Source organism: Neovison vison, chromosome 2 (assembly GCF_020171115.1).
Source record: "Neovison vison isolate M4711 chromosome 2, ASM_NN_V1, whole genome shotgun sequence".
Classification (NCBI taxonomy): domain Eukaryota; kingdom Metazoa; phylum Chordata; class Mammalia; order Carnivora; family Mustelidae; genus Neogale; species Neogale vison.
The window spans coordinates 169541980-169567347 of NC_058092.1; the positions used below are offsets into that span (position 1 = coordinate 169541980).

The 25368-nt window shown below is 39.0% G+C and overlaps 1 protein-coding gene across 1 annotated transcript in view; it reads right to left on the bottom strand.

Annotated features, from left to right (window-relative positions):
- Window positions 1–25368, bottom strand: part of PCDH15 (protocadherin related 15) — a 546308-nt gene that overhangs the window by 315705 nt on the left and 205235 nt on the right. Inside the window, exons 12-13 of the mRNA XM_044236821.1 lie at window positions 22742–22935; window positions 9632–9764 (exon numbers count right to left, since the gene is read on the bottom strand). Of these exons, the coding sequence (XP_044092756.1) occupies window positions 9632–9764; window positions 22742–22935 (327 nt within the window). The remainder of the gene's footprint in view (window positions 1–9631; window positions 9765–22741; window positions 22936–25368) is intronic.

Genomic DNA, 25368 nt, shown 5'->3' on the forward strand with positions numbered 1-25368 from the left:
TGGGGCCAGTGACCAGCATCTGTGGCATGTTTCCACCTCCCTATGTGTGCCCACATGGATATTATACATTTGAGATAATGTTAATGAGGACAGACCCATCTGAAGTCCAGCGTAAGGAAAGAAGAAAAAACGTATTCTCCCCACTTGAAACGAAAATAAATAGGAAAATAAATGAGACTTTCATTTCTCACACCTAGTAAACAGAACAGGTTATATATTACTAAACTGAAGGGAAAATAGGCATCTTTTCAGTGTGCTCCACGACGTTAATCTATGCAGTAACATATTAAAGCGTCAGAATGCATCAAGATCTCCTTGGAGGACAGCGAAGCAAATCTGCAAGTGACGGTTCTGAAGGGATCCCCCTAACAGAAACGACACTGCAGATCCTACGCTCGGGGTTTACAATTCACGCACACTGTGCCTGCACCAGCCGCACAACATCCGTGAATCATAAACCCTATCATCTTTGGCAGGGGAGGGCATCCTATTTTACAAGAAATATTCATCAAAAAAGAAAGAGAAGAAAGAACCCCCAAACCTTCTAGAACATTTGATAGATGTCAGAAAAACGAATTAGCGCCTGCGAGGAGACCTGCAAACGCAGAAGGACAGGCTCTATGATGGCCCGCATTTCTCTCAAACTGTCTTGGAAACGGATCAATTCCACATCAAATCAGGGCAGCAGGCATTTTTCTTCAGGACTAAAATTAATAATTTCTTGAGGCGTATAGGTTAAATGCTGACACTTTTTGAAACAATTAAAAAGGAGAAGAATGGATAAAGATGAAAGGGAGCAGCAGGTGGCAAGTTGACCCAGTACAGCCTTACACGCATCCCCTGGGAATTTCACCAGAAAAATGCACGCCTTTTCCCTCAGGGAACCAGATGTGCAACATCCAACTTCCTGCACTACTACTCAGGGCTTTCTGGTTTTGTTTGTTTGTTTTTAAGATTTTTGTTTATCTGGGGGTGGGGCACAAGCAGGGGGAGCAGCAGCCAGAGGGAAAAGGAGAAGCAGGCTCCCCACTGAGCAGGGAGCACCACAAGGGACTTGATCTCAGGAGCCTGGGATCATGACCTGAGCAAAAGGCAGATGCTTCACCTTTGGAGCGCCCAGGGCGCCCAGGCCTTGCTGTTCTCTCCCACTGCCCGTGTCCCAGCTGTTTCATGTGCCACTGCAGCTTTGACCAGGAGAAGTCAGGAAAAGCAAAGTCACTCAGACCACAGGAGGCAGCTCAGGAAGCCAGTTTAAAGCAGGGGCTGAATTAAGTTTTCCCAGCATCCGTGGTCATTATCTGTATAATATTAGCCTTCACTTTTGTAAAGAAGCAAGAAGCAACCACAAGAAAATAAAATCAATGCTGATCAAGGAGGTCCTAAAAAGAAAAGCAGCATCAGCTTCGTGGGTGGGTTTCCACTGCTGTAGAAGTGGTTACAAGCTGGCGCACAGCTGGGGGCACTGAGCGGACCTCACTCTCTGGGAAAGGTGACTCTCCCATCCTGCAGCTTGATTTGGGATCTCCACTCTACAGCAGTGTTCTCTTGGACTTTGCAAAAGCTATTGCTCTGCTCTGTTAAATGTATAAAAGATAAGGAAGCTTTCAAATGCTTAAAGTCCCTGGCTAACAACAGCAATTAAAATTAGAAGTTGGTATTATTATTAATATTGATCTCTTGACCACCTACCTCTTGTTTTGCCAAAGTGTCACTCTGTATTTTAAATTGCAAGTGATCATTTCTTCTCAATGGAAGAACTAGTAAAAGCATAACGCAGATGAATACATTCTTTGCAATGCTTCCATTCACCCGTATTCTTCAACAGTCCATTCATTCTTCCAAATGCCTGGTAACTTGTTGCTCATATTTTTTTTTTTTCTTTTAAGATTTTATTTATTTATTTGACAAAGAGAGAGATCACAAGTTGGCAGTGAGGCAGGCGGGGAAGGGAGGGCAAGCAGGCTCCCTGCTGAGCAGAGAGCTCAGATGCAGGGCTCCATCCTAGGACCCTGAGATCATGACCTGAGCTACACAGGTGCCCTTCTTGCTCACTTTTAAAATCCCAACTTAGTATGAGTTAGCAGAAAAACAAAAATGGCAATGAACTAAAATAAAAATAATTACCATTAGTTAAGTACTTTCTTTTCTCTATTGTTGGCTCTGAGCCATGCAATTTACATGCTATTCATTTCATCTGGGCTTGCCTAACCCAAAGCCAATAATCTCAAGCTCTTCAAACTCTGCTTTCTGTCCTTCACCAAAGGGTGCATTAATCTCTAGTATTCAACTAGTATTTACTGATACACAAATACTGACCTGAACGTTTATATACACACAGGATACTTGGGTAACTGATGTTGCCTCTGTTTTATCTGACCCAGCTCAAATAACAGACTATTCTGACACAGTTTAAATAATTAAATTTAATATACTCAATTTAATTTACCATACAAATCTAATGCTAAGTCTTTGGACTACAAAGATATTTAACATATTTCTTTCAGTGGCGTCTTTAAACTTCATTTCAATATAATGGATGGGCACTATTATGTGTGTGAGGGTTGTTTTTGTTTTTTTTTGGTTTGTTGGTCTGTTTTTTGTTGTTTTGTTTTGTTTTTTGGTTTGTATTTCTTTATTTTATTTTTCAGTCTTCCAATGACTACTTACAGTATATGCAGAGGCTAGAAATTTATTTCTTCTGTAAAAAGTCAGTAAAAATTTTAGGCTTTCTGGGCTGTATCTGATGCCTGCATATTATTCTTTGTTTATTTTTTGTTGTCATTTCATTTTATTGGTTTACATTGTATCAACTAACCTTTCAAAATGGAAAAACCACTTTCAGGTTACCAGCCAGCCGAATAGGTCACCTGGCTCACAGGCTAGAGTTTGCCAAGCTGTGCCATTATTCATTAAAAACAACAACAACAACAACAACAACACTGGCATTACTTCAAGTACATTGTTTCCACTACCATTCATTTTCAGAAATCGAGGTGTGATAGCAAAAATTGACAGCAAGGCAAAAGACATTTTAAATCAAGGAACAACTGTCAGCACTTACTTCTCCCCAGTTCCAACTCTTCACCGCAAGGAACACGGTGTGTGCAAGCACTGGCATGCTGTTACTCTATCCCCCACATGAGTATTTGTTAACCATTTTATAAAATGTACTTGAACTTTCCTTTGGGAAGACCTTGCAGCCACAGGTGGGTGGACCATTTGATTCACAGCTTGTTATAATTAAGATTTGTTCTTTACGGTCAGGCAGAAATGTACAGCCGATGACTAGATATTCTGTAGAAGTGTGCAAGAATGAGCCCAGTCACACAGAAAGTCAAAGCCTTGGGAACCAGGCCCTTTTCCACTTTGCTCAAGGCATCAAGCCAAGAAGTGTAGGAATGAAAGAAGGAAAGGCAGGGTGAGAGACGCTTGATTTAAATGTCAAATGATACAGAAATGCACCTTCCCACAATCTATTTTTCCTTCCTATGCGCTTTCATTATAAGCAGAAAAGTTCAGCTCTGCATTATCCTGTGCCCAGTATGGATAAGAACTCCCTTGGAGAAGAAATGAAGTGGCTACATTTCTTCCAGGCAGCTTTCAAGCATCTGTCACTCACCTCCCCTTCTGCCATAAAGCTGACTCCTTTACCCTTATCTATGTCTAAAGGTCTACCATTGTCGTTTAGTAAAACTCTTTAACCCTTCCTAATAGGACACCTTCCTTTTTACTTTAAAACCAATTTCGTTTCTAGGGACTTCAGGTGTGTGTGATTTTCTCACTTGTATTCATCTTTCTTCCTCTCATCTCCCCTCTGACACTGGGATAAAGAGGCTACAGAGGGGAAAACCCACTTCTTAAAGGGACTGACTGTGTTGAGATTGTGTGGGGATCAGTGTGGGAGGAATTGGCACCAGCAGACTCCACTGTTACGGGGCTGGATCCCAAGCCATCCTAGGGACTGGTGGTGACTGGGGGACATTTGTGCATAATGCTCGGCTGGGGCCCTTTGGTGTACATCTCAGTGGGTGATCATGTCTCTCTTTTCCACATGCTGCAGTTAGTTCCCCTCACTTTTATCTGCACTTAGGGAACACAACTCTGAGACCTACAGCCCCAGGCAGGATCATCTTACCTACAATGTGGGCAGCTGTCCATGCCCTCTTGCCAACTGCCCATTCCACCATGACACACCCCAGGGCATCTGAGCAGACTCAAACCACAGCAACCATTCAGTTAAAGAACTGGCTACCAATCTACCCTTTCTCCTCTTGGATTTTCTTCTCTCAGTCTTGGACTAAGGGAAACACTGGACCAGCAACCATTAGAGGACCAAAAATTTCACCCTTACTACTTGTATGGTAAAGGTCTCCAAAACAATATGCAGTTTTTTCTACCTAGATTCATGGAGAGTATTCCACTAAGGGCCAGGAATTTTTGAGGTAGGATGTAAGAATTTATTATTATTATTATTATTATTTTTCTTAATGCACTTTATCTAGGTTATAATCCACATTCTATCTATAACCTCCAAGTGAGAGAAGAAAATATCCAACATTTCCTTTAATTGCTTCTTCCTGAGACTATTAAAATAAATCAGATCTTTCCTTCAACCTGTCATATATTTTATCATCATAAATATCATAAAATTAACCTTTGGAAAACACAAAACTAATGTAATAAAAAAAAAAAAACACCTACCACCCATAGGGAAAAAAGAAAAAAATAATAATAGTTTTACTATAGCCTAAAACTAACATAATACAATAGAGTCCTGATTTAGGAGTCAAAGGGAAGAAAATAAAAACAAAAACAGGGGTGCCTAGGTGGCTCAGTTGTTAAGCATCTGCCTTCAGCTCAGGTCATGATCCCAGGGTTCTGGGATTGAGCCCCATATCGAGCCCCACATTGGGCACCCTGCTCAGCGGGAAGCCTGCATCTGCCTCTCCCAATCCCCTTGCTTGTGTTCCTTCTCTCTATCAAATAAATAAAATATTTTGAAGAAACAAACAAACAAACAAACAACAACTACAAAACAAAACAGACCCAAAACTACTCTGGCTCCCAAACCTTACTGTTTCTGAGTTTCTGTTTTCTCATTTGCCAGAGAATAAATATAATACCTACCTACATAGTAGGTCAGTGTGGTGACCCAAAGCAATGGGGCATCACAGAGAAATAGAGGACACAGAACTGTATTTTAGCAGGTGAGGGTAACTAACCTCCAACAATGCATCACAACTTGTAAGTGAAAAAATTAAAAATAAAAGCTAATAAGTAAGGGAGAAGTCCCTTTCCAGGGAAAGTAAGACACTCCTGTTGCACTGACATCAGCTTTGGTCATGTAGCCTGTGGAGCCATTTGCCCAGCTGAAGATAATACATTCTTGACCTATTAATTCAGGAGCAACCCTGTGAGTTGCTTTGGCCAATGGAAAATGCTGTGGTTAGTAATTCCATGCCTCACTTGTAGGTAACGATGAAGAACTGGGTTTTGTTTTGTTCTGCTGTGTTTCCCACAGCAAACGCTGCCCTCAGGAGATGACTTGTTCCAGACAGAGGCCACTTGGTCAGCTGGGCTGTGGAGTGAAGGCTGAATACAGCACCGTCTCTGCTGGCTTTTGATGGCACTGGCTGGGGAGTTTGGCAACATAAACCTAGCTACCTTAACTGATCCCAATTTGACAGTTAGAGGCAGAGTGTGCCTGATAAACACCCAGAAAATAATAGCATGGTTTCCAGAGACTGGAAGCTGGTGAGGAAACTGTTACTGGAAGCTATCAGGATGGGAACCATGGCTGGCAGTGAAAACTCATTTAGCAAAATGGTTGCCTGCAGTGACCCGCAAGGCAAGTGATGAAACAAAGAACCCACAGTTCTGGACATCGGAGCAGCCAGGCAGCTGGTGGGCGTCTCCCCCTTGAGGATTGTGCACCCCTGAGGTGAGGAGCTCAGGAGCAGCCTGTCCCTGGGTTTGGTGAAGGAACCACGGGCAGCAGGGTCAGGCCTCACTTCCCGGAGAAGCATTAAAATCCATATAGTGGTTTATTGCGCCTGTCTTTTCACTCTGTCAGAAGAACAGCAGTGCTCTGCATGGACGCTGTCCCTTCATCCTGATGTGGGTGAAACGGTGAAGGATGGAGTGGGAACTGATCCATGGTGAATATGCAGTGGGAGTGAGAAATAACCCTTCTCAGTCACAAGTTGTTGAGATTTTGAGTCTGAGTGTGTGCAGAATATATCCCAGCTACCTGTACAGGCAGGTGCCTCATTAAGTGCCACATACGTGTCACCAATTATTATTTTTATCTGAGCACCAGGGTAATGGTGATGGTACAAGGGGATTTCAAAATCTCAGAGAGTCAAAGATGGAAGAGGCTGATGAAGTTAACACATTCTAGTCACTTCAGTCCTTGAAGAAATTGGCTCCACATGCAGCAGTGTGCTGGTAAGGATAAGCAACTGGCTGTGGATGGAGTCAAAGGTGCTGATTTGTCGCATCTGTTAATTTCTGTAGCATAAATGTGCCCACCATGGCTGATTTCAGACTAAAGATGGACACAATGGGACAGTGGGGACAGCTGTGCACAGGGGCTCCCATGATCCCATGATCCCAGTCCACAGCTGGGGCACACACCTCTCATAGGTTTCACTGGCAAGTGAGGGTGATATACAGTCATGCTCTGGAGAAAGATCTGACCAACTCTGGAAAACAAAAACGCCACCTAAAGCCACCCCGGCTCAGCATAGGAAGTTTGGAAAAGCAGGGCTCTGGCTCACAGTCTCCTCCACTGAATGCCATGGATGCAGGAGCCAGTCAAGACGGCCTTAATAAGCTGAGGAAAATCAGAGTCTCCCCAGCAGTTTTGAGATAGAATGAAAGGGAAATACTTAGAAGCGGAAGAGGAGAAATAAGGATTGTTTTCCGAGACAAAACCACTTTGATCTCAGTCAAAACAGATCATGCTGAAACCAGGCTGCTGTTACCTTTGAAAATATATTTCTCCACAAATCCTGTCTTTCTAAATTGAGCAGTGAGTCAGCAGTGGGCAGTGTGGCATGTGAAAGAGATGAGGACAGAGCCAGAGGTACCACTGATGCGTTCTGTTATTAGAAGTGTCTGGGAGAGTAATTTGGTGGAAGCTTTTCAGCTTTTAGGTCACTAGTTTAAATTCCATCTCAGTTGATCAGGAGCAAAAGGGAATGGTTGGCAGCTGATGAAAAAAAGCCTTGATGATGACACCCTCATTCTTTCCCATGGAGACTGCCACTAAAAGTGGCACCCTTTCTTTTGCTCCTACCAGAAGCAGAAAGGGTGAACAGAAATGTCATTCTCATATTTGCTCAGCTTTTGCAGTAGAGAAATTTGAGATATGAAAAAGATCAACTCCTTTTCATCTTTAACTCACAAGTAGAGTCATTCTCCTGTAATATGGTTCCTGGACATTTTTGGGATTTACTGAATTGAGACCTAGGACCATCTTATAAGTAAGTTTATGCTACTTCATAGAAAGTTAAATTGTACAAAGTCACATTCCAAAGGAATATTTAAATGCAAAACATGTACAATGTCTTAGCTTGAATATCACAAATCTAGGATTTATTTAGGTTTTCTTCTTGTTTACACAAATAAATCCATATATGGGCATATATGGATTTATATGTGTATATATACACATATATACATATATATATATATATATATATATGTATATAAGACTTTTGTTACTGCATTAAATGGACTTGTCTTCATATTCATTTTCAGAGACTATGGGGTTCTTTTATTTTGTCCATTAAAATACTCCAAATTTCCTTGTTGCTAATATGACTACCTTCACATAATTTTGTTTCCCACTTCAACAGTAAATGAACCACAAAAGCAAAGTCTCTGTAGTTACCTGGGGAAAAGTGTCGGGGACCGCCTCCGGCCGGGAAAGTCCCCACCATTACAAGATGGCACTTGGCTCACTGCCAGCAAAATACGCTGCAAGTGAACATCGAACTTTCTGGTGAAGCCCACCTAAAGGAGGACATAGTCATTGGCTGTTTCAAATTTAATCAGCATAGTAACAGGACTCTCATTGGCTCTCCCCATTGTTTGGCCCCTTATTGGTCACCCTGACACATATAAGCTAAGAAAGTTGTCGAAATAAAGAGACGAAGCATTAACACCATGCCAGGCTGGTTGTCGTTCTTGCGGGCCGAGGGCGACAGAAAAGCAACCAAATGGATACTACAGCAGAGGAACAGAGAAGTATCTGGTAATGCCAGACACAGTTCCAGCAGCTTCAGGTATGAAGAGGGATCCAAGGGAATGAGCCTTGTTTTAGAAATTATGAAAATGCAATCAAATGATCTAGGCCCCAGTGACTTTCCACAGGGTTCACTTTACACATCTGGATCATGAGGCTGATGTGGCTTATTACTTTCACATCCTCTCCAATTCAAACATTTGCTGAAATCCCCACTTTTACCCCCTCAGGCTTTGGGTGAGAGGGTGTCCGCATTCAAATGGGAGGTGGGCAAGATGTAACTATGTCTTAGGTCATCTCCTGTGGTGGTAAAGATCAGTGCTGGGATTTTCCTGAAGTATCACATGCACATCTTATTTATTTATTTATTTATTTATTTATTTATTTATTTGACAGAGATCACAAGTAGGCAGAGAGGCAGGCAGAGAGAGAGGAGGAAGCAGGCTCCCTACTGAGCAGAGAGCCTGATGCAGGGCTTGATCCCAGGACCCTGAGCCAAAGGCAGAGGCCCTACCCCACTGAGCCTTCCAGGCACCCCTCACCACATCTATCTGTCCTACCCTTCAAGGCCAGCTTTCCAAACTCTCGTCAGCAAGCTGACCCGTTCCCGTGTAACAATACCAGAAGGTCATTTCCCTGTCCTCTCGACATCCACAGGTAGAGTGATGGGTTATCTACCTATGGATTCTTACATTGAAGGGCAGTTATCAACACCATATAAAGCCCGACTTGTAGACTGAGTGAAAGATACAAGCATTTCTGGCCAAACGTGCTTTGGTCAGGAATATATATAAACAGTGAAAACAGAGCACTCATCCTACTAGTTATAAAATATGCCCATGAATCTGGACCTGCAAATGCAAATATTAGCTCAACCTCCTCCCTTCACCTAAATGGATAAACGAGGCCCGGCAATTATGAGATCTGCCCATGGCCACAGAATGAAGATGACTGCCTCAGTATCAGAATGCCTACAATTCGTCCCTGAACCCAAAGCTATTTTCTCTATACCACACTGCAGCAAAACTAAATCCTGTTGGGCAAAGGAATTCAAGTCAGAAAATAATAGTCAGCTGCAGACTCTTTGGGTGCAAAGTACAAAATATTCAAGTGCATGTTTCCAATCCTTTCATTCTCTCTTGTAATGATTGCAGCTAATCCCTGCCAGCTAACGTTAGTCCTTCGGTTGTGGCAATCAATCGAATGGATTAGCTGAGGAAACCCTCCATCCATATTACCCCCGTTTTCCTTTCCAGATGGACCTTTCCTATACTAGAGTGCAAGCAGACATGTGAATCCCCCCTCCCCATGCACGGATACAGACCCATCAGCCTTCAAGGTTGTCTCCATAGAGCTCTACGTATATACCGAGAAGCATACCTGTAGATTTAATAAAACAGCTCCGATCCTCATGGCTTCACTGATTTCAAGGCTGTACATCAGCTGTGGGAAGCGGGGAGGGCTTTGATTATTTGGAGGAAGCACTTCAATGTACACTGTGCAGATGGAGTGTCTGCAGAGAAAGAGAACAGAATAGGATGGGTAAAAATCTACATCACCTATCATGACGGAGTGCAGTCCGCGTTCTGCTGTGGGGCTGATGGGAGAGGACATTTTGAGTTTTTACAGAAGACAATAAAATCATTCAGAATGAAAGTATGGTAAAATAAAAGTTACCACCAGAATATCATGTTTCTATGAAATTATCTCAGTAAAAAGTAAAGAATGCCTCAGGGTACCGATTTTTCCTGCTTAGATTAATAGTGCGAATTAAAACAGAATAGCAGTACAAATAAAGCTAATAAATTAACAGGAGCCTTGACTGCTGACTTTACCTTTTAATGTCTTTCTAATAGCAAAAAGCATTCTATAAATATCTGGTAATATGAGCTGTCCTTGGGGCTCTCTTCCTATTAAACCAGCAGAGGGAGTATTGATTAAAATAACACACAAACCGTAATACGGGCTGTGTTTTATTAGTTTTCTTGCTGACATCAATGGCTTCATGTAAATGCATGTCAAGAGTCAGGCTCATAAAGTAATCATTGTGTAAATTAGTTGCAAACAAAACTAAAGGTGTTTTTAAGTCTTCTTTGAAGAATATACTATGAAAGGCTAGAATTAGATTTAATTAAAGCCTTACATTGATAGGCAATTTTTCTGAAGGTCAGGAGGACATTCTGTTACTAGAAAGACAAAAATATTAATGCGTACATATTCAACTTTTTGGATATCTCTGACCACTGAAAGTTCTTTGCTCAACAAAAGCTATAAAAGCAAGACATTCAAGATTTATACTGAAGTAGCACTGGCTAAAATTATAGTAATGAGAAAGTCATCTTCCATCTGGAAGAAGATGCCACCACTAATGTCTGACTACAGTTAGTCTGCTGTCTTGAAGAACACACAACCCCTGCTTGAGCTGTATGCTTTAAATTTATTTTAACAAAATCACCACTTTTCACTAAAAACACATTTGTTATCATTTCTATTTGAGGGCTAGAATTTCCTTAAGGTAGCCCAAAGTTCTTTTGGGACCCCTGGGGGGCTCAATTAAGCATCCAACTCTTGATTTTGTCTCAGGTTACAATCTCAGGGTCATGAGATTGAGCCCCATGTTGGGCTCCACACTGATCTTGGCCCCAGCTTAAGACTCTCTCTCTTCTTCTGCCCATCAGCTTGCCAGCTCACTGTTGTTCTCTTAAAAAAAAAAAAATATTTCTGGACATACTCTCAATAGATGAGTACCTATAGCATACAAGCACCTCTAAAAAATTGCGCACTGACATAAAAAATTTCATACTTAACATCTATCACAATACTGTTCCAAAATAACCTCATTTTAAATTAAAATCTCTTATAATCAGTTTTTGTAGTTTATAATCAAAGTATCTGTATTTCTTCTAGCCTCTGAATTTATCACTTTATTGTTAAAATTTGTCAATAAAATGAATTAAATTCTAATGTTTTCTTTACAAAAAATACATGCATGCGTGCGTGTGTGTGTGTGTGTATTTACAACTGAGAATTTAAGAGTAAGATGTTTACAGTAGGTTAAAATCATTGATGAAATGTTACCTATAACCTTATAGGTATTAATCTTAGGGCTAGATGCAGAAGACAATATGGTGGGAAGAAAAATATCCACAAGTTACCGAATGTAATGTGCATTACAGAGCCCCACTTCTCATTTTGAAGTAGACCTATTATCTTCCCAGGTGGTGATCTGGCTCCAACCACACCCCAGGATACCTACTGTCCCTGAAACTACTCTCATGACCCTGGCTTCTTTGAACATCTGGTACCCATCAAGTCATTTAAACATTTTGTAAGTCTGTTCCTTTTTCCAGCCAGCACACTGTCTGTGCCTAAGAAGTCCTCTAACATCTGCCCTCCGCCATATTGGTAATAACCTTGGCTGAGGGATGTTATTGCGCACAGATCTGTAACCACACATCCTTGAGTTAGAATATGGATGGGTACCACATCCTGGGCAAACTATTTCAGTTTTACCACTGGCACCCAAAATATGAGAGTAATCCTGACATCACACTTTAGCATAAGCGTTAAATAAGATCACATATGTGTGTGTGTATGTATGTTGTGTGTGTACGTGTATTTTTGTTGTATGCATGCACATATAAAACATTTCTCTATTATTACTGATAACTGTTCAAAATAAGGACTCCTGTTCTATGGAATGGAGTAAATAAGCTTGATATATTATTAACATCCCTTATAATTTTTTAAGCATTTTAATTGCATCCTTTCCCTTTTCTAGGCTAAATAACTAAGGGCATGATACCCTAGTCATCGCCCCAAAGTGGGGTGCTTTGGGGCATATTAGATCAGAATCTTCTGGTGTGGGACTGAAGGCTCTCCATTTTCAATGGATATACAATATCCTTACACACACTTGGTTTAGAAAACCACTGGCCCAGGAACTCTTGGCAAAAATGTGTGTAGGCTCACTTACTTTTTAAGTTAGCCTGGGGCTTCCTCTATAAACTGACCAAACGCTCACCTTGGTAACCCTGGAGGTAAGAGATTCTTTCACTGACTCACAATTTTTTTCTTTTTTTTAAACCTAGAACACATCTGTACTCCAGATTCAAAGTTTTCTTTCAAAAACTTAGGCCTTTCCTGCTTTTGGCATTTTTTACAGCTTCAGTTTACTGGCCTGGAATACTTGCTAAAGTCTTTACCAAAATATGAGGCTCTTCTCCCTCATGAAAGTACGGTTTACACTGAACTAGTTATACTCTGTGTGTTTCTTTACTCCTCCCCTTTTGACTATTTTCCTCCCTAGAGGACTAAATTGTTACATCCACAAAACTACAGGAAGGACCTCTACACCCAAAGAGGCTGGGTTTATCAGCTACAGAGATGACAGCTTTAAAGTGTAAAAAACAGAGAACCCTATGCCCCAGGCAAAGGATGGACAGAACAGCTGTTGCCCAACACCTGCTTCTCCTTCATCCAAACTCATTCCTCCCCTTCCTCTGCTCCTTTCCACAATTCAAATGCTAAAATTGCTAATTACATTTGTTTCTGCTCCTCCCACCCCACCCCCACAACTTGGATCTGGGAATTTTTTGAGAAAGATCAAGTTTCAAGGTCTAGCATTTTTCATCTTCAACTTCCTAGCCCTTCCTACAAGGCACTGAAATAAGCACCAGCCTTCCTGCTTTTTATCCCTGATGTCAGCATTGTGGCAGAGTTAGCTTTCCTGAAACTACACACCAATAGTATTCATAATAAAGTGATACCCTAAATGTTGTGATAAATACTAGTAATTCAACAGCATCAGTTAAGCACATAATAAAACAGGACAGTCACTAGATAAATAACATTTTATGTGAACATTCTGTATTAACATTTTATAGCTAGTCTTAAATGCATAAAATCAAGCAGTTATATAATACAGATTTTATTTTTGTAATGTAGCCAGTATGATGTAGGTAGACCTCTATTTCTAAAAAAAAAAAAAAAAAAAAAAAAATGAAAATCATAGCAGTTTCTCTTTATCGTTTGGTAATGAAGGTCAAAGTAGAACCCAAGGGCTGATGTATTTTCTCAGGTAATCTTACAATTTTAAAAGACCCTAGAAACGATCTAATTTAACTCTCTCATTTTACAAAAGAGGATTAGAAAATCAGAAAGATTAAGTGACTGAATCAAGGTTAAAAAGTTAATTAGGAACTGCAGATAAACTAAAAGGTAAGGCTTCTAAATTCAAAATCTGTCCGCCTCTTCTCTGCAACCCCCCCCTTCTACAAGAACAAATTTGGGAAATAAATTGGAGATTTTTGACTTATCTGCTGTCTGTGTGTTTCTGTGGGTGAGTAGAAACATCCCTAGTATAAAACATCTGTAACAAAAGATGCTATCTTACAAGAAATCATGAATTGGTTCAAATCTTGAGCTTAAGGTATGATATCACAATTCATTTTCATTATATCATGCATGAGACCTCCTATATACATATATACATATATATGTATGTGTGTGTGTGTGTGTATATATATATATATATATATATATATATTTATTTATTTATTTATTTGGGGGTAAGACCAAAATAGAATTTGAATAAAGAAGAGGTTGGGAAGATAGACTTTAAGAGGTTTTCACCTTGCAGAAATATTTCAAAAGATAAAAAGTCCTTTTGTTTCAATATGAGAGAAGTACTCAGTAGCAACGAGATAATGTTGCTGAATTGTGGACTGTACAATGTATATCATAATATACTATGGACGGGTCAACCTATGCTATGGGTATTTATTTGTAACCTACTTCTTTCTTTACCTTGCTTCTGAGGTGGAAGTATGTATATTGTTTTCCCTAGTAGACTTAAAACAGAAATTGCCTTTCTTTTCCTTTGTCTCCCACCAACACTGTGCTAGAAAAGCTCTATTTACAGGACAGCCTTCCTGAGTTCTATTTTACTATTTTGGAAGTACATATAGGAAATCTATAGGAGCAAAGGTTTCAGATTTAAGACCAACGTAGGATATCAGAGAAACTTCTCAGGGGACATTGCAGGGACAGAGTTTTAAGACATAAGATGGATTTAGATTTAATGACAGGACATTCCACACGGGCAAAAACACATGTACAAATTCACAGGGCAATAAATTAAAAAAGTGTAAGTTTTGTAGCACTACAGAGAAGGCTATAAATAGGAAAATGGTAAAAGTAGGAAAATGGTAAAAGTAGGATCTGAGAGATCATGCAGGGACTCATGCGTTATATAGTTATTGATTTAAGTTTCATCTTGACCATTGGGGACTGGCTGATAGACTTCAAACAGGTTAGTGATATGCTCAAATGTGCCAAGTAACGCATGTTCTCACAACACACCATTCTTCATCAAGTCTCTGGGTCTTTGTTTCTATTGGTCCTCTACTTGGATATCCCATTATCATTCCTGTCAAAGTTAACCTGTACTTGTAGTTACCTACGATTGTGTGTCTAGTCTTACCGGTGCTTCTCCTCCATACGAATACTCTGAGGCCGGAGATTTCATCCTACTTGTCTTACATATCCAGGGCTTCCCCAAGAGGGTAAAAATAGCGAGAACTCAGTAAATTTTTGTGAAAATGCGAGTACTCCCGTTTTCTATTATTAATGTTAAATATATAATGTTGCCATTTAAAATAATAAAATTAGAGATAACAATGATTTGAGAATGGACTGTTTAAACTTGTTTTAATTAGACAGAACATTGGAGTCCGTGAAAAAAAAAATTGGGAATCAAAATATATGCTGTGCCATGCACCATTTTATTGTAATTATATTATATTTGGGGACAGGACTGTCCATCATTCTCTGTCTTTACAAATACCTAGTTGCAATACATTATTCATATTAAAATTCAATAAATATTAATTTAATTTAATTCAATTCAATAAGTATAAGAAGACCTACATACACCAGTAGACTAAATACTATGTCTGAGTGCAATTATTTTTTAAATCTTTTGGTTTTTATCCATCCTCTTATACTTATGAGAAATTCAACAAACAGAAAAAAGATTATAGACTATTGCTTCTCTTACTCTCTGAATCTTTACCAAGTTCACTTAATTAGGATAACAAATACATTAATAGTTAATTCACATATGCCTTATTTTGTTATTTAAATTTATGAATTAAGATTTCTAATCTGAAAAAAGAATAAAATGGAAAATTGCCTTTTTCTTTTTTTTTTTTTTAACGTTACAATATAAGTAGGTTTACATATCACTATTGATGGCCCGGTCATTTTGTAAAATATATCAAGGTCTGTATTTCCATGCTGATAATTTTCTAATAGCCTCTTCCTTTCCAAAGAAATACTGAAAGCAAAACAACACTTTAGTTCATTCATCAAGTCAATGTGAAGGCTTAATTTTCTTCCAGAAAACAGCAAATGTCATTATCCTATAGGGAACATGACATTATCCCTGCAGGGAGAAAGTGTGTATCCAGATTTTATTCTCTGTAGGTCCCACTTGATATCTGACTGAACACTATAAGGTGACCTTTTAGTGTCCAAACCACTGTCTATAAGGAACACAATGAGGCCAGGTCAATTACATGCTTAGTGTCACTAAAAAGATCTGTGTTCATAATCTGAAGATAGTGTATTCTGAATCTGAAGATAGCATTTTGTTTCCTGGAGTTGAATACGATTTTACTCCAGTGAAATCCTCTTATTACACTGATTATTGTAGGCAACATCTTTTTTTTTTTTTTTTTTTTAAGATTTTATTTATTTATTTGACATAGAGAAAAATCACAAGTAGGCAGAGCAGTAGGCAGGGAGAGAGGGGGAATCAGGCTTCCTGCTGAGTAGAGAGCTCGATGCAGGGCTTGATCCCAGGACCCTGAGATCATAACTTGAGCTGAAGGCAGAGGCTTTACCCACTGAGCCACCCAGGCGCCCCTGTAGGCAACATGTTATTGAGAAAATCAGTGATACGACTTGCAAATAGGAACTGAATGAGAAGTGGATTATAAAATATCACTCGTTAAATTATAAAATAGTTAAGTCATCAGTCATAATATGCAAGTATATATATATTTTATTGGATCTATGGGCTATCCTCAAGGAAAATAAAAAGTCATGAAATAAACTGATGACTATTAAGGGACCTTAATATAAGTTTAAATAGTAAAAACAAAAGATGCCTTAATTTTTAAAATTAACATTATTAGTACTGATATTACGCAATTGCATTATTTTTTTTTTTTCTTCTGAATAATCATGACAAAAGATCATGGCTATGGCACAGAGTGGAAGATAAAGTCTAGAATCCCATAGTCCTAGTTCAGGTGAAGGTTCTGAAACTTGTTTATGAGGTGGGTGGGAGTGTTGGCAAGGGGGCATTTAGCCAAGTCAATTATCATCTTTCAGCCTCAGATTTCTGGTCTGCAAAAATAGAGTAATGCAAAAGCCACAGTGTTGTTCAGATTAGAAATTATGGATAGAGAGTAGCTTGCATGATGTCTACTGCATGCTAATTAAAGAGCATCAATTGTCTTTAATTCCTCTTCAGAAAAACCCAGTATGAATAAGGTATTCTTTTATTTTTATTTTTAAAGATTTTATTTTACTTATTTGACAGACAGAGATCACAAATAGACAGAGAGGCAGGCAGAGAGAGAGGAGGAAGCAGGCTCCCTGCTGAGCAGAGAGTCCCATGCGGGGCTCAATCCCAAAACCCTGGGATCATGACCTGAGCTGAGGGCAGAGGCTTTAACCCACTAAGCCACCCAGGCGCCCCTGAATAAGGTATTCTTTAAATTCATTCAAACTTTGGCTCTTACTTTAGGTCAGATATGTAAAAATATAAAATATAAGAATATATATATATTATATAAGATATATATATATATAATTAAAATATAAAAATATAAAAGTATTCCACATTTCTTCTCAAGGAACAGCCCTTAACTATTTTCTCACATTCAGACATACACATCTATTTGCCTTTTGGGTATATGAACAGTGGCCAAATCCAACTGACTGTGTCCAAAATTCAGCTCATTTCCTTCATCTAAACCATGCACACCAAGTTGACATCACCATCTTGTCACCTTAGACAAAAAAGTGTCTGACCATTCCATCTATCCACTTTGCCAGCATGCCTAGTTCAAGCCCTGGATTTTTCCGGTGGTGGAGTCCTATGTGATCTCCTTGCCTCCAGAGGCATCGCCCTCAAATTCATCTCCCACAAGGGCGCCAGAAGGATTTTCCAGAAACTAAACTTAGAAACTCTCATTCAACTTCTAATTTAATGTCCTTCATGAATACCCTCTACACACTGGATAATAAGTCCAAACTTCTTAAAAAAAAATTAAATTGTCCATGAAATAACCTTTAACTCTCCTGCCCCTTCTCAAATCGGTTTATGCACTGGTAACACTGACTAGACTGGTAATTACCCATAATGACCAAGCTCTTTCAGAGCTCTCAGGCTGTGTAAATAAAGTGACTTACTTTTCTCACCTGGTCAAACTTGACCCATTCTCCAAAACTCATCTGCTTGGGAAGCCTTCTCACTACTCCCTCATTATAACAAGTGTCCTCTTTGATGCCCCACAGAGCAGAGAAATTAGCTCAATCACACACTTACCAAGCTGAACTGAATTTAATTATTTATAAAGTCCTACTTTCCACTCTTTACTATAATTTTTTTGGCCTGCACATGACAGGACTCTGTATATCTTTGTATTTCCATGACACAATAAGTGGTGGTTGTATAACAGATGGTTGGTTGGGCGGAATAGAAAATCTTACTATCACAGACACCTTTTTTTTTTTTCCCCTGATTTATTAGTGACAACATTAGAATTGGTGTATACTTATGAAAGAAGATAGAACAATTTCCAATGTGCCTTTTCATTTCGGGGGCTCTTTAAAGTTATTTGAGTTTTGTATTATACCATCTTGTTTTCTAATTTATCTGTTTAAGAAACAGAAAAAAAAAGATGTTTGTTAAGAACTTAGGAAAACAATAAAAATAGATGACTTTTTAAGCATCTAGAGCATTCCAGGAATTGTTTGGGATTCTAGACACAAGAGACAAGGAAAGCACAGTAATTCTTGCCCTTGTGAACTCAAATTCCAGTGGAGAGGAGGCGAGGCTGACCATCAACTTCATACCCTAACTGAAGGTACATAATAACCTGTCCCAGGACGGTAAGTGCAGGGGATTAAAAAGGCTGTTAAGTATGGAAAGGTTGTTGCAGCTGTAAATACTTTGTCTGAAAAGACCTGGCAAAGAAAGTGATGGTTGGGTAGGGGACAGAAGGACTGGACTCCACAGACAAATGGAAAGAAAAGCCATCCAGGCTAAGGGGGGGAAGGTCACGTTCGAAGGTCAGAAGGCAGCTGCCAGCCTCAGGGATGAGTAGGTAGGGGTGATGTAAGGGCTGGAGTGGAGAAGCAAGGTGGAGCAGGAGGTGACACTAGGGAGTGTCCTCTGGCTGGTGGCCATTGGCAATGTGTGCTGGGGTCCCTGGCCTTTTTAATGATTTTGTCTTTTACTTTGGGTCAGATCTGAGATCCCAAGAAGAGCTTGAGTAAAAAGAAAGTGCTTCCTGTGTTACTAGAATCTCTCAGGCCCTGAACAGAGAACGGATGGAAGGGGCAATGGCAGAAGTTTCAGAAGGCGTTTCAACAGACGGGACCAGAGAGAAGCTTGATGCAGACTGGGATGTTAGTAACAAGAACAGGGGATTGTCCATTTCTGTGTGTTCTTAGGGTCGAGCTTAGAGGTGCTGCTAAAGGTTGCATTTGAGTTTGAGAGAAAGGAACACACTAAGGATGGATCCAGGGATGTTTAGCCAAAGCAGCTACAAGACCAGCCAGAAGACACCAAGTGACAGGAGCTGCTGAAGGAATGCTGGACTGTTGGGAACTAGCTCCCCTGGGAGGGACCTGCGGAAGTGGGCAGTGATAGTGGGAGATGAAGTTAGAGGTTAGGCTAGAAGACAAAATGATGGGGAAGGGACCACCATCTGTAGATGGAGGGACAGACAGGATGAGATGCAACAGGAGAACAGGAAGGAAAAGGAGAGACAGTCCACCAATATCCATGAGGAGCAAGAAGTCACCATATGACTGGTCCATGATGGAAGATAAGAGAGATGGCACCTGTGGCTTGGGGGTGTGGAGTGTGCTCTGGAGGGTGGCTCGACCAGAAGTGACCCCTCTCACTGACTGTGTTCCAGTCCTCCTGATCAGTTGCTTGGCCCTCATATAGCTTTGGGTAGTGGCTCTCTGAAACTTTCTCTATAACCTCCATAAGGTCCATCTATTTAAAATTTCTTACTTTTTGGAATCAGTTTTGATAAACTATATCTTCTGGAAAAATTATCCATTTCACTCATGTTTTCAAATTTTACGTATATTAAAAGCAAAGGTATCTCTTAGGATTCTTTCCATTTCCTTTGTTTCTGTAGCATTTCCTTCTTAGAATTTATTATTTTGCTTTCTCCCTTTTTAAAAACAGATTTATTTATTTATCTGAGAGAGAGAGTGAGTCTGGGTGGAGAGGAGCAAAGGGAGAGGGGGAGAGAGAGTCTCAAGCAGATACCCTGCTGAGCACAGAGCCCACCATGGGACTTGATCTCAGGACCTTGAGATCATGACCTGAATTGAAACCAAGAGTCAGAGACTTAATTGACTATACCACCCAGATGCCCTCCCTTTTTTAATTAAATGTAGTAGTTTATCCATTTGATTATATTTTTATTTTTTTAATCTCCTTTTTCAGAGAACAAAATTTTGATTTATTCACTGGTTTTAGAGATATTTACCCCATATTCACAACTGCTATTAAAATGGTTAATTCTTTCTTGCCTATTTTGTGGTTTTTCTTTCTTTTATGAGGTATCAGAACAGCTGCATGGCATCTTCCTAAGAATTTCTCAAAAAGAGAAGAATAGACTAATTTCACTAAATAGGAACAAACATAATCTAGCATTTTAATTCAAGAATAAAACATCACAGCCTAGTGGGATTCATAGTAAGAATGCAAAACAGATTAATTTAGGAATTGTATCAAGATCAATCATTATATGATTAGTTAAAGAACGAAAGTCATTACTGTCTTCATAGATGATGGGTCTATATTTTCTTATTTTAGAAAGCCAATACAATGGGAATAAACACTTTCTCAACAGAATTTAAAAAAATTAAAACCATAAACCAGTATAATGGGAAAATCTGGGAGATGTTCTTACTTGAGTTAAAAACAAGTCAAGCAGGCATACTTGGGTGATTCAGGAAGATAAGAGGTCAGCTCTTGGTTTTGACTTAGGTTGTGATCTCAGGGTTATGAGTTCTTGCGCCATAGCAGGCTCCATGCTCAGCAGGGAATCTGCTTGACATTCTCCTTCTCCCTCCATCTCTACCCTACCCTACTGCTCTTTCTCATTCAAATAAATAAATAAAATCTTAAAAGAAAGAAAAGACAGGTACTTTTATTGAAACAATTAGCCAATGAACTTAAAGGAAAGAAAATGGAGAAAAGGATATAAAATTTTCACTATTTATAAAATGCATTCCTGGATGACACTGAAGAACTGATAGGAAAACTTTTACAAAAATATAAAAGAATTAAATAAGAAAGAGGATTAAAATTAATAAAAAGAGATTAATAGCTTTCATACGTATAAATATTACCCAGAGAGATGAATAAAGAGAAAAGAGTCTATGTACAACAATAGCAAATGATACAGAAACAGACCAACAAAGAAATGCACAAGACTCTTACAAAGAAAATATTAAAAAAAATTCCTATAGGACACAGAAGAAAGTATGGACAAAATTAATATAAAGAGCAACCAAGACACTTTTAGAGAAAAGCATCATTGACGTAAGTTAGCACCACCATATTATAAAGCACCGTTTAAAACATTAAAAATTAAAATTGTGACAATAGTTCATGAAAAGTGGGGTAAACTAATGGAATAGAAGAGAAAGTTTCTAATCAAACTCAAATAAATGAGAAAATATATGATTATAATCAATGTAAGGTCTCAAATCAGTGAGATAAAGATGGACTATCAAGCATATTATGTGGGAAAAATTAGAGTAGCATAAAAAAAATTATTGCTGACTGATACCTCCTCCTGCATCCTACGATAAATCCCAAATTCAACAAAGATTTAAACACACAACATGAACCTATAAAATCATTAAGACTAAATATAATATAATTATAGCCTGGGCTTGACATATCAGACTACGAACACAGACTTTACAGGAAAAGTAACAGAATTGGCTCAAGAGCATAGGAAACAAACTTACTCATAAGCAAATGAATAAATAATAGAGGTTTTTTGTTTTTTTTTTACCTATCATATTGACAAAAATCCACATGTTTGATATGACACACATCTGGGGAGACTAGAATTACCCACTCTCAGACTTGACAGTTGGAACTGTAAATTTTTATGAGCCCTGCGGAATACAATTAGGCAGTTATTGCTGAAACTTACAATTGCATATGCCCTTTGGTAAATGAGAATTTACTGTATTGACATATTTGCACATATCCAAAAGGATGCTTGTTCAGTGTTATTTATTCCTTCATTGTCAGTAAAAGAGCGACAGGAATGTGAAAGTACATCGACGGTGGGTTTCTTACACAGTATAACACATGTATGAAAGAATATTATGTAGCTGGGAAAAGAGTTTTGAAGAAATAATTCAGTATTCATGTTTGAAGACCCCCAGGGTGTGTTGTAAGGGGACAAACCCAACTGGTGCAGGAATTCATTCGTATTTTCTTTAAACACATACTGAAAATTGGGAAACAAGCAGGAAATTAATAAAAAATGTAGCTCAGGTGGGACACTAAATAAACACAGTTGTAATAGCTAGAAGTCTTTTGTTCTCTACTCTCCCACATCCTCCATGTAGCTATATATTTGAACGTGTATAAATGAGATACCTACAGATATATTTTATAGGTAAATTATCAATTCTATAATAAATCTTATGGATAGAATAGATAATGTATATATTTGTATATATGTCTGTATGCATATATACTTTGTATATATAAAGAGAGGATATATATGTGTACTTATGTATACATTTGAATTACCTGGATGTTGGGAGGTGGCTTCAAACACAAGACATTTCCGGTCACTGCTATGTCTGTGACCGCTCACTGTCAACAACCTTGTTTTTCACCAATCAGTTGGCTACCTGCTTCCACTATCTCCCAGTTCCCCCCTAAATACAGAGATGTGTATCCCTCACATCTGTGAAATAAGAGTTGCTTATTTTGTGTTTTAATCTTTATTGTCCTTTCCCTATAACTTAAGCCAAGAAAGAATGTACAGCTCCTTAGAATCTGGCCCCTAGAATTTTCTGGTCTAATTTAGACGTGTACAGAATAAAAGAACATTTGCTGCACTTCCTCAGTGTACAGGGCATGGTTAACTGGGAGCTCGGAGAAGCCGCAGTGACTGCATGCTGCCTTACCTTCTTTCCGCAGGAGGCGCATTATCTGCGGCCTGGACCGTGAGGGCATAGGTGCGCCCCACGGTCAGCGCCACCCCTGGGGCAATGGTAATGAGTCCTGTGGTGTGGTTGATGACAAAGTCTCCCTGAGCGCCCATCAGGATTTCGTACGTGATCTCCCCGTTGGACCCTTCATCTGCATCCACGGCTGTGAGCTGGAACAGAAAACCACATCATCGGTTCTCCTGGGGCTCAGCTTTCTACCCCAGTGTCCCTGCTTCCAAAGACAAAATAGAGGTGAAGAAAGATCTCTGTACATTCGCTCTTCCCTTGAAGCATGGTTACAGGTGCTCTGACTCAGTAGAAATCCCAGGGGGAAGGATTTTTTTTTTCCTTTTCTTATGAAAGTGATAAAATTTTATATCTTGAAGACTGTCTTTATTTTAATTTACTAAAGGAAAGAAGAGGAAAGCTCTAACAGCAAATTGAATATCACTATAGGAAAGTTAATTTTTTCCCCTCTACCTTACCCTTCTGTTCTGGACACATAAACACTTATTATTGCCTACCAAGACTAGAGAAAATTTAGTGGGTGAAGTCTGTCTTTATTACTGTCATCCTTCCTTCTGCTCTTCTCTTTTACATCCATAATGTTTTCCTTTGGTCTCTCAGAGAGTCTCTTATCCTTGTATCCTTTTAATTTCTGCTTAGCTTTAGGAAAAAAGATCTTTATGATCTTGTTCACACTGACTTGTAAAAGACGGAAAGGGCCTAGGGTTTTGCCTTTCCAAAATCAAACAAATGCATCTCCAGTTGTAGGATACCTTACTAAAAAATCAGACTGTGAAGCATAAGAAATACATATACATGCATACATATACACACACACATATATATATATATATATATTTTTTTTTTTTTTTTTTGAGAAAAGGGAATGAATTCAGAGGCCCTTGATAATACCACATGAACATTCTTGAGGCTAATTTGCAGGTCTTTATAGTCCTTTTGAAGCAACTTGTATCCAATAGCTAAAACTATATTTGGGTCATTATATGTGACAACAGAATGACCATTATTAAGTCAATGAAGCAAAATTAAGGTAAGAATGATTTAATGGGTTAAATAAAGTTCTTTAACTGGCTGATAAATATAAATTTATCCCTGGGGAAAGTAGATACTAGTGGGAAATCTTATAATATGCATTTTGCAGACATTCACAGAATTTTCTTTCTTTTTTTTAAGGATTTTATTTATTTATTTGATAGATATTGACAGAGAGAGAGAGGGAAAGTGGGAACACATAAGCGGGGGCGGGGAAGAGGGAGGGGACAAGCAGACTCCCTGCTGAGCAGGGAACCTGATGCGGGACTCAAACCCAGGACCCTGGGATCATGACCTGAGCCAAAGGCAGACACAACCTATTGAGTCACCCACGTGCCCCCATACAGTCACAGAACTTTCTATTTCCCTCATTCCAAAAATGATAGATGCAGATAAGAAAGGTGGCCTCATGTAAGTTTACACATAAGGTTAAAAGCTTCCTGTTGAATAACTAAAATACGTAAATTTAATACGTAAACCTACAGAAAAAAAGTTTACTTATTTACTAACATTTTCATATGTATTTCTAACCCCTAAATTTCACTTCTATAAGGTATCCATTCTTTATCATTCACAGGGGCCTTTGGGTGGCCCCTGGATACTCTTGACACACCTTCTTAGATCAAATGCAAGTATGCCCATTTACCTTGAAACTTGAATTCAATTTCAAGAGCGCCATGTTAATTAATGACCCATTCAGATGCTCATGCTCACCATCCTGAGAAAATGTAAACAAAGTGCCTTACACACACCATCACCCTTAAGGGGATATACTGTGCACACTGTTTCTATGTTTAGCATCCATTGCATTCAGAATAATAATGTGCAGAGAAATAGTAGCTACAAAAATAATTGAGAGGGAAGAAAGAAATTTGAGAGATTGGCATTCAGTTAGCTGAGATTAGGTATTCACAGGTCGACAGATGTGGTTGCCAGAAGGAAATGCATTTCATAAGATGATTCTGGGACTTATAGGAGGATGACAGAATGGTCCTAAAGGCAAAGGAGAAGGAAACTATTTGCAGAAACAGAACCAATGAATGATGTTTATTTATGGAGAACGAGTCAAGACAGAGCAACCCGATTCTCTTTTGCATGTGGGTAAAATTAGAAAATTGGGAGCGGGGGTAGCAGAGGAGATATCAATTTTGATTATAGAAATCACTTAACATAATGTCTCAGGAAATCTTAATTAAAATTTAGCTCAAATTGGATTCAATATTAACATTCTTCCTGGGACTTAAATTGGCTAAAGGAATTTAATGATAAATGGCAATGCATCAAGTTGAGAACTGTTGAGGAACATGCTTTGGGGATGTAGGTATTATGGCTGGCCTTATTTAACATTTTCATGAATGATATTGGAAGGGAGGATAAGCCGGATAATAATTAAATTGAGGAAGGCACCCATCTGAGATGTGCTATAAATACCAGAGAGGACTGCAAAGCACAGGTGAGAAAAACAGTCCCCAGTCTGCACAGGCAGCCAACTTCAGATGAGCTAATATACTCAGGAATACCACTAGCTCCACAGAAACCAACAG